This window comes from Gadus morhua, chromosome 2 (genome assembly GCF_902167405.1).
Source record: "Gadus morhua chromosome 2, gadMor3.0, whole genome shotgun sequence".
NCBI lineage: Eukaryota > Metazoa > Chordata > Actinopteri > Gadiformes > Gadidae > Gadus > Gadus morhua.
The window spans coordinates 10,150,936-10,168,659 of NC_044049.1; the positions used below are offsets into that span (position 1 = coordinate 10,150,936).

Consider the following 17,724-nt stretch of genomic DNA (forward strand, 5'->3'; position numbering starts at 1 on the left):
CTCCATGCGTATTTTGTCAAGCTCCTTTTTTATCTATCAATATTTTACATTTCGGCTTTATCATTTATACAAATGCTTCCTTCCAAAGCTTTTAGTTATCCCTAAAACATCAGCAAATAAATTAGGAAACTTAAATCAGCAAGAGTCTTTCGAAAGGAGCTAGCTATTTTGTATTCTATATCTGACCAGACCTGCTCCACTTCAGTGAAGTCTCCGTCTTGTGGCTAGCATGTTTTGAGTTACAAATGATGACTACATTTTGTTGATGCATAATTAATTTCAGGTAAGCAGATATTGCGTGCCAAAATCCAAACTGAACAATGCACATTTTTTTGTACATTTTGTTTTTTCATTTTTTAAAAGTCGACTCTTGAGTTTTAAGGAAGTATTCAAAAATATTAATGTTACCCCTTTCGGATGCAGCCTATTGTGAATGTAGTCATATTTGTAACGCCTTGGAATTAGTACATCGTTTTCCAAGTTATTTACTAGTAAATAGTAACATTGAAAAGTAGGCCATCTGCTGGAGATCCATGGAGCTTACCTGTGTGTGTGTGTGTGTGTGTGTGTGTGTGTGTGTGTGTGTGTGTGTGTGTGTGTGTGTGTGTGTGTGTGTGTGTGTGTGTGTGCGTGCGTGCGTGCGTGCGTGCGTGCGTGTGCGTGCGTGCGTGCGTGCGTGTGTGTGTGTGTGTGTGTATTTGCACATATGCGTGCACATGCATGTGTATGTGTGTGTCTGTTTTTGCATGCCCATGTGTGTATAAGTGTTTGTACCATGTGTCCCGGCCATCTCTTTCATTTGATGGAGACCAACAGGTTTTTCCAGCAAGTGACCACCAATGTGCATGGACTGGTACTTGCGGTTACTGTGCCCACTGCCTGGGCAGGGAAAGGGGGTGGAGCCCTCAGCCACAAGGGGAGCAGTGGGAAGGGGCTTGGAAGGGGAAAGTTCTACTGGGTGGGAGCTGGGGAGCGGAGGCATTCGAGTTGGGTCACACATGCCTCAGCCGTGATACAGAGCTTGCTGCCTCTCCTGCTCCAAGAGACAGGCATAGAGACAGAGATAGAAAGAGACAGAGAAGTTTCTACAGGACAGAACAGAGTGTGGGACAGAAAGTAAACAGCAGATTAGAAGTGAGTGTACTGTTCCTTTGGCCCAGAGGCTGTCCAATAAGAGAGAAGAGGAGGTGAAAGCTGAGTTGTTGAGTTGCAGGGTGGGCTCTGTAATTTTTGTGTGGTGCTGTATTTTTATCCCGCGTGAGCGTGCGAGCACCGAGCATTCTTCCAGAGACCATGGCTGACTCAATGGTGAAGCTGGACCGGTCGATTCTGGCCGACGCGTCCTACAGTGACGACGAGGTGGCCCTGGTCGCCGCCGCCAGCGCTCCCGCTGTAGACTACGATGACGACGACGACGATGAGGAAGAGGAAGATGACGAAGTGGTCATCCGAGGGGCAGAGCTGGAAGCGGCCTCCGGGCCCCACGGCAAGAGCGAGGCGCAGGTGAACGGCGTCATGGTGCTGTCCCTGCTGGACAAGATCATCGGTGTGGTGGACCAGATCCAGACGACCCAGGGCAGCCTGGAGACCCGGCAGGAGGCCATGGAGAAGGCTGTGTCGGGGATCCAGGGGGAGCTGGCCAAGCTGGCCAAGAGCCACAGCGGCACGGCACACAGTGTGGACAAGATGCTGGAGAAGGTGCGCAAGGTGAGCGTCAACGTGAAGTCGGTGCGGAGCAACCTGGAGAAGCAGGCGGGGCAGATCAAGAAGCTGGAGAGCAACGAGAACGAGCTGCTCAAGAGACGACACTTCAAGATACTCCTCTATCAGGTGAGCGGACTGTGGGGGGGGGGGGAAGTAACGTTCAGGTTGTCGTGTTGGTTGACATAGCCGTTTCACTTGAAACCCCTCGATGACAGAATCTCTGTGTGTCTGACTGTGGTCGATTATAGCGGTGACTGTTAAAAACAGCTATTAGGTTATTGGGAATTCTAATGAGTTAGGTGTTGCTGCATTTCCCACAATGCAATGGGAAAGTGTGACAGAAGCGTGAAACACAAATGAGGTGCCATTGGAGCGTAGGATTGTCGCCCTTTTGGATAGCCCTTATATAGCGCTGCATTTTAGTGTTCCAAATTGATCCGAACGGGTCAATTATTCCATTCCACACTAGATGACTAAATGTCATAGCAACCCTCTTATAGGACAGAGAAAGGCAAGTCGTGACGTTTTCCTCTTTAAACTAACAGTTAAACCTGGTGGTTGCTCAATAAGACTATATTAAGAAGCAAGGCCAGTGATCAAAGGCACAGAGCTATAAATTCTGGCATGCTGGTGTGTATGGGGCATTACCTATACTCACAGTTTGCTTAAAGTGGCACAAAACTGCAACTGAGTAGAGCCATCTTGAACTATAAATGTATAGTAATCATGTATCCAGAGCTGGCACTAAATATAACCATATATTAAGTACAAGTTCTGTTCATTTTTTTATTCAATTATGACTGGTTTGTTAATTAAAAAAAAAAAAAAAAAAAAAAATTAACAATGGGACCAATGGTTTCTTCTACGTTTGGAACGTATTATATTGTGTTGCCGTGGATAAGCTGCATGAAGCTTACCATCTCAGCTTTCCATAGCTCGGAGCTTCCTAGTGGATCTAAAAGTGTCGTGTGTGGAAAATGGACTGCGAGTGAGTGGCTGATGAATCTACAACCTCTGAGTGTGGCTGGGGGAGCTGGTCTTTTCTGAGCGTGGCATGCTGTAACATCGGAGCTACGGTCCAGCTTGCTGCTGCTGCCACGGCATCACCCTTTCACAACTGAGTGTTGTTTAGAAAGTGCCCTGTGTCCTACTATCTGCACTATAATTACCTTTTATTACAGTAGAGGATAATCACTATTTGCAGAACTGCTAAAGCCTATGGGTTGCGTGTTTGAGTAGAGCATTTTTGTTAAAAAAAATCATGAAAGCAAGTGCGTGTGCAAACATGACAATGAAGTTGTTCGTACGAAACCGTGTGTTTGGGTCAGGCCTCTTAGAACAGAAGTAATATCAAGAGTAGGTATGCTCATCCAAGATAAAGTTAGGCCTTAGCTCGTCTCCTGAACTAAGAAAGTGAATAAATACTTGATTTTATTTATTTATATTATATCCATTCCTTTATTCGTATCTGTATATATGTAATGAGATATTACGAGATCATAGATAATAAGAAAATCAAATTATTAAGAGCATATAATATAATCCCTAAGTGTAACTCTTCTTATGGATGGTTAGTTTAAGGCCAGTGTCTGCAAGTATACCAACTGGCCACCAGCTATGCTGGCATGTCCACAGAGGCTCCAAATTACACTTTTGGCATTTAGCAGTAATTCAATCAGAGGCAAGACCTTAATAATTACTGAAGTGAAGCAGGTGCCTTCCAATGTTTGTTAAACACCACCCATTGACATTTAGAGAAAAAGGGTCCAGAATTTTCTGTAAAATCATTATGGATATCATTTATCGAATCATGAATTGCAGTGTTGAATCATACAATTCATATTTGTTTGTAGTCATTCTTCAGCTTTTCATGCCTGTATCATTGGCTATACCTTTGTGAATGCAGCCTATTTTGACATTAAAGCAGTTGTCTGAATAGATTGGTTTGTGCTGCAGTGATAGACTCCAAGCTCCGGCCTATTTATTCCCAAGGGACGGCCCCCAGGTGTCAGTTTTTAATGGCTGACGAAGAAAGAGCACCCGGTGGAACGAAAGCGCTAAAAGAATGCGAGGAGAGGGAGAGGCATCAGTGAGAGATGAATGCACGTAATAATTGCTTTCGATCCATGTGAGTCAAATAGGCCTAAGTGACAAGGCGACTGAAGTTGTGTTTACTTTTAAGTTAACGTAGTGATAGACTATCGTAGTTTATATTGCCCCTGAACTTATGCGAGGCATAGCACAAATATGTATTTATGTGTTTGTGTGTGTGTGTGTGTGTGTGTGTGTGTGTGTGTGTGTGTGTGTGTGTGTGTGTGTGTGTGTGTGTGTGTGTGTGTGTGTGTGTGTGTGTGTGTGTGTGAGCATGCGTGTGTGCGTGTGTGCGTGCGTTCGTGCGCGCACGCAAGCGAATGTGCATGCAGGTGTGAGTGTCCTACATTGACTTTTATGTCTCATGTCACTATGCTTGTTTCTCAGAATAACCACATCTTTCCGGCCTCCCCTCCCCAGGGTAAGATTCTAACAGTAATGTTTTATAATTACATCAGTATAGAGGGATGCTAGCATGGTTCCTTAGCAACAGCAAGGTGTGGCAACACCATGCCTGCACCATGCCTGAGACAGAGAGATAAATAGAAAGGGGGATAGAGAGATAGAGAGATAGTAAGATAGATAGATAGATAAATAAATATAAATATAAGTAGATAAATATAGATGTAGATGGATAAATAAAGAAATAGATGTAACGAAATGCAGCGATAAATAAATTGAAAGTTATTTATACTGTGTTGAATCAGTGTATATGCATTGATTTATAAATATCTATATATATATAAACTTAAACAGAAATGTATCCCACCCAACCCTAATCTCACCATAATACTTTGACATCCGTGGGTCTTAACCAGACCATGGTCTTAAGCGTAGCAGCAGCTGATGTATAGAACCGGGACAGCACCCGGTCCAACCAGCCTGTCATCACCTGACCCCCGGGGTCCACTTCCCTTTGACCAACCCTTGTATTACCGTCCGTCTCTATTCCACACTGCACTTGATTCTTTCATGTCAATTTGACATGGAAGAAATCCTGTCTAGGCCCCCGAAACATTGCTGATGGCAGGAAATCAAGGTCCCCTCCCCACCATGTGTCCACCTCGATCAGGGGGATAACCATCTCAGTAACCAAGTACCAGTTCCTTCCTACACTTCCATTCCCCAGCCCTGTGGCACTGGGTCAAGCACTCCATCCCAGGACTGCACTGACCCACCAAACCCACTCCAAGAATGTGTTCTGTGAGACCGATCCCAATCGGAAAATCTTTGCTATATTTGCAAATAAACATTCCAAAGGGACATTGAATTTATTATGTGCAATGCATTATTTATTATGCTATAATAGTATTTATTATCAGTATGTATATCATCTTTGATTAACTTAAATACAAATAACTTAAACTATAATTTTTGTGCATTGAAATACGGTACAAAATTACTGATTTCTTTCCATAAAATGTATTATATTCCATGCCATTATATTATGTATGAGTATTAGTTGAACGTAGTCGGTGTTCCAGTGAGTGCATTGGATGTCCCTCAGTTTTTGACACAGAGGGTCACTCCCTGTTAGAACGTTTTGAGGAGGCTACCAATTCAAGCAGGTCAGAGAAACTAACGCTAATAAACAACCGCACCAAGTTAGCTTGGTGATTCATCGCTTTGGCATCTCTCTCTCTCTCTCTTCTTTCTCTGTCTATCTCTCTCTCTCTCTGTCTCCCTCTCTCCTTGGACGGGTATGCTTGCCACATACCCTCTCTATTGCTTTACCTATCCGTCCCTACTCACAGCTTACTGTAGGAGAGACTTCCAAAGCTCCTCTTGCCAATAGTAATTAGGAGATTAAGGATTGGAGCAAGGAGGCATTACATAATTATGAATTTATAAATGATGCCGTCAAAAGAATAGTATCCTTGATACACTATGTTCCTGATATTCTTTGTTCTCCTAACTCAAATCCTGTTTTTTCAGAATTGTACTTGAGGGTATATTTTTGGGAACCTACAGAAGGCACAATGCAATTCAGTCCAGTTGTGTTTAAGAAACATGTTTTGGTTACCCCAACGTGTTAATTGTTCTCAGCCTAACTTGTAAGTCACTTTGGACACACTACTTATTGTAAGTGTGATCTAATGGGTGTACTCTGGCTTGGGTTCCCCCTGTGGCTTAGTACACTATAGTGTATAACGTACACCCTGTTAGTTCCCCTTCCTCCCGTTCTCTCTCGCTACTGATACCTCAGACCCCCCCCCCGCCCGCCCAACCCCGGCTCCTCACGGAGGGAAAACTATCTGGCAGGGTCTAGATTTCACTGCTGCGTGTCAGCTACTATGTAGAGTCAATGTGGACTAGTAGTGTACAGTTCTCAGGGTCGTCTTGTATGTCCAGAATAGATCTCCATATGATAACGAGTTCATGCTGGGATTCGTTCCAATAACGTAGAGCGAAAATTGTGAAATTGCGAAATTGTGCGATGTGCAATGCATGATAACAAATACCACATATAGTAGTAGATGATAACAAAGTATATGGATGTCTGATCCACCCTTAATTACTTTATTTTAACTCTGATTCATTGTTCATCCGCATGCTTCCCTTCAAAGTTCCTGTTTAGATTTCTTCCTTATTGCTTATGTGGTCCTGTGTTATTTTAAGACGCTTATCCTGTTAGTCCCTCAGAAAACACGGACATGCCTTTTAGGTTTCTATTGGCAGAGTCAGTTGTTCAGCAATTGGAGCCCACTGTTATCTCTTGGGAAAAAAGTTGGGAAAAAACAATCAACAGTTTTACAAAGGATAAAGGAAAAAACTTTTTTAAAACAACAAGAAGAGTTTTTGTAGAAAATGGTCTCTTGCTTCAGATTTAACCCAGTGTACAAAATAATATATTTATTAAGCACCCTTCGAACATAAGGAAATGAATAGTGCTTTACAAAACAAGAGCTTTCCAGTTTGTATCCCCTGTTCTTTTTAAATTTGTTGACATCTAGGCCTAATCCATGTTTTTGTGTTTTTTTGTATTTGGGAGTTGATGTCAATGTTCTTGTTTTGCACTGCACTATTTCAAATCATAAGTGGGAACTGTCCTAGCACACGCCTGCTGTGCGAATACACAATATATCAAGTGATTTGCTGACAGTGTTTCCTTAGCCTTTCCCCCTGCCCTGGCAGTGTCGTTGGGAACATGTGCACCCGAAATGGGAGCTCTGATATTTTAGCTAGCTACATGCTACACATTCAGCTAGTACAGTATGTGTGTTTGTCATGCAACGGCTGCACAGTGCACACCTCAGAGTGCGCTAGGGGCAAGTGGAAATACTATTAAAGGGTGCACAGTGGGGCGTATAAGTGTTTAAGAAGCAAACATTGCGCTGCGCATGTGTTATACATGCCAAGGAATCTAGCACACCCACTTCCGTGTTGACGAGCATAGTTAATGTACATCAAGCGGATTCCTGACACTATTAAACCATACGTGTCCGTGGACATTTGCAGAATCACACTTGAACATTTGTGCGCTTGAGAACTTGAGAGTTTATTTAACTCAATATATGTTATGGGCCCCCCTCATTCCAGGAACCACCCTCCCCACCACCACCACCCCTATTCCCTACATCCCCCCCCTCCCTGTCCATTTTACCTCATTTCACCTCTGCAGACGGGATCGGCCAGCTGGGTGAAGGATCAGGTGACCAGTTGATGTAGACAGAAAAGAAAAAAGTCCTCTTGGGCGGGCCACATAGCAATGTTTCCTTCATCCACTTGATATGATTTGTGGAGGTAGGGATGCGCACACACGCACACACACACACAGACACAGACACACAGACACACACACACACACACACACACACGCACACACACATACACATACACAAACATGCACACACACACACACCAACCCACAGCCTGGGTAGTAGACGCCTTATCAGCCAACGACGTGTAAAGTCTGTCGAAAGGACACTTGTGGAACCCACTTGGGTGTGTTGAGTCTAAATACTACCCTGGTCGGGAAGCTATGAAATGGCATGCAGCGGTGCCCCATTTCACTGCCTGGGGTTTGAGTTTAGTCATCCGCAGCACCAGTTATTGTCTGACCGCATGTGTGTGTCCTTCGGAGCTCGTGTTCATGTGCGGTGCTGTGGGTTACCTTCTGCAGCCAATACAGTATCAAACAGGGATTTGTATTTGTTTTGCCATCAGTCTGTCCATTGAAATGAGGCTTAGGAAGTTGCATTACAGGGTGCATTAATTGTATAAAAAGCTATGAAAATTCTTCTTTTGAGGCGCGGGCTTAAATGTATCCGTAGTAAAATATCATGACGTTGAGTCGTTGAATATCTGTGTCATTGATGTTGTATGATAATGTGTATATTGGAGAAAACGTTAGACAGGTCTGGTGTGTTCATGTGGGAAACAGCCAGTCTGGAGAAAGCGGCCTTTGAAGTGCAGCCATTGCGTGAGGATCCCCACTGCTCGGCTGTGCTATGCTATACTCTGTTATGCAATGCTACGCACGTTATGTGTTCCCGGCACTGGGCCTGTGAGTTATCTGCTGTCAGTAAGACTAGGCCTACGTCTATAACAGGCACGGGTGCCTTCAGATTAAGTTTTGCAAAATTGTCGTTATGAATGATTTCATCAGAAATTCTATGATGTGGTATAGCGGTAATGCAGATAAAAATAAAGATTATGGTTGCTTTAAGTTTTAATAAACTATCTTGCATACAAATCGAGTACGTTCGTATTCAGTTATTTAACTGAAACAGTTCTGGACATTCTTCTGAGTTCTTCACTTTATAAGCTGCAGCAACGGGAAGGCAGCTCACTCTGTCTCCACACGAAAGCCTCATGAGCTAGGAGGGCCAGTCATTATTTCCACTAATAATCTCCTGCTTACACAGTAACCCGTGGGGGAACAAAGGAGGGCATTGTGGTGGGCTGGCTCCTTGCAGGTATTGTTGGCCAGGAATGATAGCTCATTAGCCGTTAATGCTAACGAGCAAACATGGAATCCCTGTGTTAGGTTCTCCATTAGCTCTGACGTTGGGTTTTTCGATATCAGTTCACAATGCAGATTGATTTACCTCTTTTCCTCATCTTGAAATTAATTTACGTATCTATATTTTTCTATATATATTTTGATACTAAATGTTCTTAATTTCAAGTGGTAGAAGTAGTAGTCGGAGTGGTGGTATCATTTTAATAAAATCTTTAATTAATATTATTGTGAAAAATCACTAATGATCAGCATAGAGGGCAATATTTTGTATCTATATATTTTGATTTAGATTAACTAGGATTACATAAAAACTGACCCAATTGAAAGTTTGAATTCAGAGTTCTTAATGGTGGCCCAAAACCTTCTTCCAACATTACATAATATGTTGGCATCAATGTGTGTAAATCAGTATCATAAGTGAGGGGTACCTTTACCATGTATATATATATATAATCCACCCTGAGCTGCTAGATCTTGCAGGGATGCAGGGTCGGAAAAGTCAATGTTGTTTCTTTGCATGTGGCTATGGTAGGATTCCAGTGGTTTCAGACCTGGAAGAGCTTACCCGTGGAAAAGGGCTTTCCCCATGCACTCAAATTCCTGGCTGTGAGTTCGCAATTGACCGCGAAAAGGAAAACCGAGGAACTGGGCGCTCACCGTGGCATACGCACGGCCCTCCAGCCATGACATCACCCCGGGTGACTGGGTGAATGAGCCCGTCTGTTTGCAGCAGAACTTCCATTACACCACAGTTAAGTCAGTCCTCTGTGAGGGCCCAAGAGGCCGCTCTTTGTTTTCACACACACACACACACACACACACACACACACACACACACACACACACACACACACACACACACACACACACACACACACACACACACACACACACACACACAACCGTTCCCCTTGTGGGGAGAATCCTCACAAATGTGATAGCTTAGCCTCTTCCCTGGAGGATTCCCCCTGAAATGTAATGTGATGGTGCAACATCACCTATATTTAGCTTTTATGTATCTACCCAGCTGGTGGTCAGAAATCTTGCACATGGATGCCTACAGGTAGACTGTGGACCTTGGGTATCGACCAATATACATTTCAGCCTCGAGTGTAATACCCAAACCACAATGCTGTCCTGCTTGTGTATAATATGCAGCCTCAACTATATATTTTCTATCACTGCTTACAAAATAAATTAAAAACTCAAGCCATATTAACATAAAAAGTAGCTAAGGTGTACATTCTTTTTAAGTCTTTGCCAATCAGCTCTGATTTCTGGGATGCAATCTGCAGCACTGCAGGATCTCCCACTTTCTCTTCCTATCCATATTCTTCTCATATAGTCCTTCACTGTCCCTGGGGTGTTAGATTTGGGTGCAATATTGCCTCCCCCCCCTCTCCCCTGGACCAGCTAAGTGCACAGCTGCACAGACAGGCCCGGGCAGCTGCTGCGTTGTGTGACTCACCCAAACAGCCTTTCATCAAGACGGTGTGAGGGACTTGTTAAGGGGACAAGTCAGGATAGCGGTATTTTGGAAGCGAGAGTATCTCTCACAGCTCTTTCTTTCTGTCTCTCTCTTTCTCTCTCCCCCCACTGCCCTCACACCCCAAAGGAAATTCATGTGATTTTGCTAAATTAAAATCATAGTATCAAATCCATAAATGACTCTGCTTTTCAATATCTGTCATTTAGGAAGCCTGAAAACACTAAATGCATTATAACAGGCAGTCCCCTATCTGCCATTGTCAGGAATTGGTTTCACATTTCTAGTTAGTCATTCATTTATAATTCAAATTTAGTTATTTGATTTCCATGTGCTTTCCATGGCCATGCCATATCACTTTGTGTTTTTACTGCTAAGCAACAGTATTGTATCTGAAGCGTGTATATTGGAGATCATTAGAGAGGTGGCAGGGTCTGGGGGAATGTCAGGAGCACAGGAAAAGCTATGTTTCCCATGACAACAGCTGTATGAGTCATGGGAAAGTTCTGCCTGATAACGCCAAAACAGTACACATTTTCTGAGGCTGAGACAGATTATTTACGGAAATAAAAATAACTGTGATATTGATTGTATGCCTTCATAAGGCCGGTTTTCTCCACATCTGTATTTTTATCTATTTTATTACAAAACAATATTATTTTATTATGGGTTACAAAACGTAACACCAGTCAGCACATGTAATTGTAGTCCATTTCGGAATCGCTTATTTCCTAAGTGGACCACAATCTTTTTTTATATCTTCTCTAAAATCTGCAAAGCATTACCACATAAACCCAAGATCCCTAAAGGGAAACACAAACACACACAAAGTGTGTCTCATAGCCACTTATGGAGGAAATACTAGCCGTCATGATTACCAACAGAGGTCTCTCTCATTGACCAGCGGGAGAACCGTGCCTCATCACACCACTCCATTCCTTGCACCTGTCAGAATGCACACATGTGAAGCAGACTTTTCCAGAGCTCTCTGTGTGGGTCTGTAGTCTGTGTGTGTGTGTTTGGGGGGGGGGGGGGGGGGGGGCGTGGAGTGAGGAACTTTGAAGGTAACACATGGGCACGAATGGACTTTCCATGTCTCTCATCACTCTCTCTCTCTCTGTCCGTTGAGCTTTTTTCTTTTGTTGTAAAAAAAAATGGATCAGTAGATGCTTTTAGGACTACTCAGAGAAAGTCCCTTGGAACAAGTGTGAGCGTCAGTTTCATTGTTCTGTCTGCTGCTTCTGATCTTACCTAAGTATCTAATGAAAAAAGGGGCAGTTGTCAGCTGCTGACAACTGCCCCTTTTTCTTGGGATATTAGATATTTTCGAGTTACCAGGGAGTCAATTAACTCGTTTGAAAATCCATGTTTTTCACACAATTCAATGTGTGGATAATGTTTTGTCAAAGCATATGCATGTGAGAATCCTTTTATGAGTTTCTTTATTGTGTTCATAATAGAATAAAGTACAAATATCTTCTTTTGGAATCGAGTATAATACCGATCTATACTAAACACTATTACTACACTACCTATGCCTATATACTTAATGTTATGTTTATATTGGGCTTCATTGTATACATATTCCCATGTGACTGTCAAAGGGGATAGTACCACCTAGGCCCGCTTACAAGCTTAAGACTATGTACCATTCCAGTCTCCAAAGGCCACAGTCGTTCATCTTTATATGGTGCCGTAACCGTTCCTCTCCCCTCTATTGGCGCGTTGGGACCCTAACAGCATCCAAAACACCGCTCTCTAAGGCAGTTCCTCTCTCCGACCCAGATAAATGTTGGATGCCTGCACTGTATGATTGATTGCATTTTTGACATGCATAGGACTGTGTGTGTGTGTGTGTGTGTGTGTGTGTGTGTGTGTGTGTGTGTATGTGTGTGTGTGTGTGTGTGTGTGTGTGTGTGTGTGTGTGTGTGTGTGTGTGTGTGTGTGTGTGTGTGTGTGTGTGTGGAAAAAGACCCATCCCCTACTGTATTTTCTTCTGACAAATGTACTTATTGTGAGTGGCTTTGGATAAAAGCATCTGATAAAGGGCCTACATGTAAATGTACTGCATGTACTCTGTACTCTGCTCGCCGCACACAATAGAATAACATGTACGCCGTATCACTGAACAGTTGGTCAGAGACGTCATTCATCAGTTGCCATCGGGTCTCACACAAGCTGAACATGCGGGCAAACATTTGTGTATACATTCGTACAAGCTCAGCCAGACAGATGAACAGACTGGTGGTGCCGTTGAACCTGATTCACATTGCCTTGTCCATCGTAGTCTACGAGGTCGGTTTATCAGAGGTTGTCCTGTTTGTTCTAGCCGTCATATTCCCGTTAGAGCTATGCGGCGGGGGTATTGTTGTCGATATGTCGACTATTATTTGTTGGAGGGTGTTGCCACGGTGACAGGGGCCCCCGTGTTTATTTGTTGCTTGGCAAATAGGGAGGCTGTTGGGTTGGGGCTGAGGGGCTGAGAGAGGGGGGGGGGGGCTGATTGGCCAGGACTGAGTGCTGGCCTGGCAGGGGACCAAGGATCGCTCAATGGCATCCAGGGAGAGCGCACGGCAAGCCCAAAATACACAGAGTTGGTTGGCAGCGCCAGGCCCATACTCAGCGCCAGATAAGGAAGCAATGTCCGTTTAATGACTGGATCATGTGGCGATTTCTTTTACTGCCCGAGATTACGTTCTGTATATAGGCGGGAGGAAAGAAATGTGGCGACAATACATTTTGGTAATAGAGCAACAGGGTTAGACATAGCGTCTGTCAGCTGATTCCGATGGATATCGAAAGCGGCCCGGCGGAAGTTTACACATACATGCAAACTTGCGGAGACACACACACACACACACACACACACACACACACACACACACACACACACACACACACACACACACACACACACACACACACACACACACACACACACACACACACACACAGACACACATACATGCGATCCCTGCCTGATATTTAGGCCTACACTCTTTATGATGGCTCTTTTTAAAAGGCAAGGCAATCTATAGAATTACAAGATAGAATTACAAATAACAGATTATTGGTTCACAAGTCTTATTATTAGACATACAGATGGCACATATAGAACTCTGCACTGTTATTGCGACCACAGCCAATGCAGAAACAGCCAGGAGGGGTATGCATGTGTTCCGGTAAGGTGTTCTATAGGTCCACTTACTGCTATTATAAGTTCCATGAACTGTCACAGTAATATGCAACCAATCGAACTGGCGGAAAATATTAACTCGATTAGCAAACTGGCTGAAAATAACAACCTTGAAGACTAGTACTCAGTGGCAGGACAACAGGACAAGGCAAATACAAGGCCTGGTCGGTTCCGCCGACATGTTAATTGGCGAGCTGGAAACTTGGTACAGGCAGAGCAGGTCTTACCTGCTGGTATGTTAGCGCTCTCCCTGGATGTCACATGTACGTCCTTGTGGGCTCTGATTGCCCAATGCACCACAGTTGTGCCGCCAAGTTGAAATACTGACTTTTCTGACAATGTTCTTTAATATTTCCATCCCATGTCGGAATATCTGTTTTTGCCCTCACTGCCTATTTCAAGACCTCTGGTTGATCCAGACAAAGAAAATGGTCTGGATCAACTGAGATTGTACTAGATTCTACTCCACCCAAACGCCTCATCCTCTTTTTAAATCTTGGAGTTGCTAATAAAAGATGAAGCTCAGAGCCAAGAAGGATTTCAAGAAGGATAATGCAACTTCTTATCAACAGATTTTTCAGACATGCAACTATTTTACATTGACCATTATGAAATAATCCACATGAGCTGGTTAATAAGGTGCAAACAATAAATACATTGCAAACATATAAACCTACATTAGCTTATTAAGCCACGATAAAGGGCTGGTCGTCGCTTGTCATTGTCAAAATGTAATATTTGCGCTCGGGTCAAGATATAATTGTGCTCGGCTTGTCTTGCACTCATATTGTGTGTGGGTGCGCCTATGCCTGTGTGTTAATGTATGTGGGGTTGTGTGCTTTCAACGAGGGACAGTGTTTTACTGGTGGACCACTAGATGGGGCTCTAAGAGCAGAACGTGATGCACCTAGCATGTACATAACAAGGTTTATGAATGAGTCATTTCTAGACCAGTAGGAATTTCCATTTTGTTGACCTTTGCCTCCTACCGTTTACTGTCATTAAATTGTTCTCGTAATCATTGTGTCAGGAGAATGTCATTTTAGTTATGGGAACTTTACTACAGCTTTGTAAACCTTGGTAGAATACATACTTCCATTTGTGCTGGTATTTGGCCAGTGTTTCAAATATTAAAAGTGCTATAATCTTCAGCTTCATTCTTGGGCTAACCCCCGCGCTCTGTTTTTCCGATCCCCTCCCCCAGGACGAAACAAAGCCCCCCAAACCCACAAAGTCCAAGTCCCCCGAGGCGGTGTGCGAGGCCGGGGTGGCGGCGGACGGCCTGGGGCAGATCCCCGAAGGCGCCCCCGACCACGTCAACTCAGACGAGGAGGTGGAGATCGAGGAGATCGTCGAGGAGTCCCGCGCCGAGCGCATCAAGCGCAGCGGCAAGCAGCGCGTCGACCACCTGAAGAAGGCCTTCTCCAAGGAGGAGATGGAGAAGACCAAGCTGAAGACCAAGGAGAACCTGGCCAAGACCAAGCAGAGGACCCGCGAGAACCTGGAGAAGACGAAACTGCGGACCCGCAAGAACCTGGAGAAGACCAAGCACAGCCTGGAGAAGAAGATGGGCAAGCTGAGCTCCCGCATGACCCCCAACCTGGAGCGCAAGGAGAAGATCAAGGTGGCCAAGGAGAAGGCCAAGGAGAAGGCCAAGCGCGGCCACCCCAAGACGTACGTGTACCGTGTGCCACCCTTCACCTTCCACGTGAAGAAGTTCCGCGACGGGGAGGAGGAGGAGGAAGAGGAGGAGGAGGTGGTGGTGGTGCAACACGACGAAGAGGACGTGGAGGAGGAATCCGAGGAGGGTCTGGGGGAGGGCGAGAGAGGCGGCGTGGTTGTGGAGGAGGGGGAGCTGGTGAGGGTAGACAGCCCGGAGAGGGATGCCCTTTTGCAGGTGAAGGAGGACTCTCAGCTGGTGGTGGTGGAGGACAACCACCTAAAAGTGCGCGGCAATTAGAAACTGCCATTGGTCCTCGTCCGTCATCGATGTGGTTACAGAGAGGGATGACATAGAAGGTTGGGAGAACGAAAGATGTGGGGAAGTCACAAGTGGTTGGAAATCATAAGGACACAATTTTAGTCAAACTAAACTTTCTGGACATGATCACAATTTATGCAATCACATATTCATGTTTTGTTTTTTTCTTACACTACAAGGTTGGTTGGTTTATATTTTCACAATTTGCTCCTCTTATGCGTGCCATTAGTTGACATTAGTTCAGTGGACTGCCATCATCGTTCGCTGCAGCAAATATGCTATTTATGTAGATTCTAGGAATGTTAGGAAAAATAAGAAACGGATGGACATGGAGAAAATGGTAGAAAATATATTATGCTTGTAGAAAAAGCTCTTGTAAAATATGCACCTATAGGAAAATAGAGGGTGTTAATGGCAGGGTTTGAATTGCAATGAATTGTATACAGTCATAAATGCATGGCTGAATAAAAAAAGGGATTTGCAACAAAAAAGGTATGGTTTTGGGTTTGAAAGGAGGCAGGAGTGGAAGACAAGGGAATTGTTGATGTTTGTTTTTCCTTTACTGAAGCATTTATTAACACATTACTGTTATGTCCTGTGATACCTCCTGCTCTAGAGGCCCCACTGGAACCTAGAGCTGTCTCTGACCGCTTGTCAAGAAGATGTCATATTAAAGGAGGACATAGGACAGAAGACATGGTGCAATGGAGATTTTCCTTTTTAACACCCTGCCTTAAAAAAGTATAGGTTAGGCTTTATATATATATAGTATTAAAAATAACAAATAATGAATTCAGACGGCAGATTATGATCTCTTTATATGAAACTACTGATGTAAGAAGCGTTTTATAAGAAGCAATGTTTGGAGTTGTACTATATTATTTCATTAACTTCTACTGATTGTGTCTAATCGCAACTAGTGGCATCCGTAGCATTTAGATGTGATGTCATAATTAGTAGTGCTTTTTCACTGTGCATGCTAATGCACTTTAAGTTAGTATTAGCACGTTTGTATTCAACAGTCGTATACATGGAAATACAGTGTGCTGTTAGCACTTCATAATTCGGTGCTATGTGAGTTTAACATTACTATTAAACGCTCATGACGTGTTAAATGTAATTACAGGAAGAAAAATAATTGCCATTTTTCTTGAATTTCAGGACCAGGTGACAGCTTAAAGATAATCTATATCCATGTATAGAAGTAAAATGTCATGCTAGGTACTAGATACATCTGAAAGAACCAGAAGTGAAACACCAGAGATTGTGAATTGAATTGGCGCTCGTATGTAATAATGTCATGTCCAGAGAATTTCAAAACTCAGTGAAAAACGTGTGACACATATTGTGCTTATAATAACCGGAGAAAGCAGAATGTAGAAAGATAATGTCAACATCCTGCTGGATATTATTATTTCAAGCCACCAGGTCAATGATAAATAATGAATTATGCTGTGGAGTGCATGGTGCTTAAGACATTATGAATGCTGCTGAAAACATTAAATAACTAAATACCATATACCGTGTGCAGATCTTTCTTTTAATTTGAAAGCTTCTCAAAGGTTATCGAAGAAGTGCATGAATGTTGTCAATATATTAATTCCAATATTAATTCAGAATCTGTTTACATTTATTCATTTTCATTAATTTACAGGAGATGCTTTCATCCAAATATGAGTTTTGGAGAAGGTATGGGGGAATGATCTAGCTCAAGCACACCTAGAGTACAAACAAGAGGCCCTTACCACTTAAAAGGCTTCAAATCGAAACAATGACGCTCAAATCAGATACAAGGCTGGAAAAGGGGGAGGAACTTAAAAGACCTGGTTCCAGATTTCTGAGAAGCCAACCGACGCACACTTCGGAACCGAGCCCGGATGAATATTGGGTTCCTCCCCACTGTATCCCGAGAATCATGAAAAATAGAATAATGAGAATAATGATCCCAAGTCATTATTGTTGATTGACTGTCACCATGTGATGGTAGCGGGCCTGACCTTGAAGACGTGAGTGAGAGGGGGTGGGGGAAAGTACCCTTTGCTACATAGGACTATGAATCAGTATTGAATAGGCCATACGTTTGTTTAGGTTAGGTGGAGTGTTAAAATATGGCATGAATTGATTAAATTGAGGATACATTATTGCCATGCTTTGAATACAACACCATGATGTTTTTTGGAGACGTAGGCCTAATTGACTTGACCTAGTTACAGCCATGAGCCGACAGCGTACTGTTCAGACAATGTGGTTGTGGGCAATCAACAGTGCTGTTTGTTATTGCTTGACATTCAGAGACAATA

General features: G+C 43.5%; 1 protein-coding gene across 1 annotated transcript; it reads left to right on the forward strand.

Moving 5' to 3' along the window:
* Positions 1-939: 939 nt before the first annotated feature.
* Positions 940-16,943, forward strand: cavin1a (caveolae associated protein 1a). Its single transcript, XM_030347702.1, has 2 exons — positions 940-1,830; positions 14,648-16,943. Exons 1-2 carry the CDS (start codon positions 1,294-1,296, stop codon positions 15,401-15,403), a joined length of 1,293 nt encoding a protein of 430 aa, XP_030203562.1. The 5' UTR covers positions 940-1,293; the 3' UTR covers positions 15,404-16,943.
* Positions 16,944-17,724: the final 781 nt, after the last annotated feature.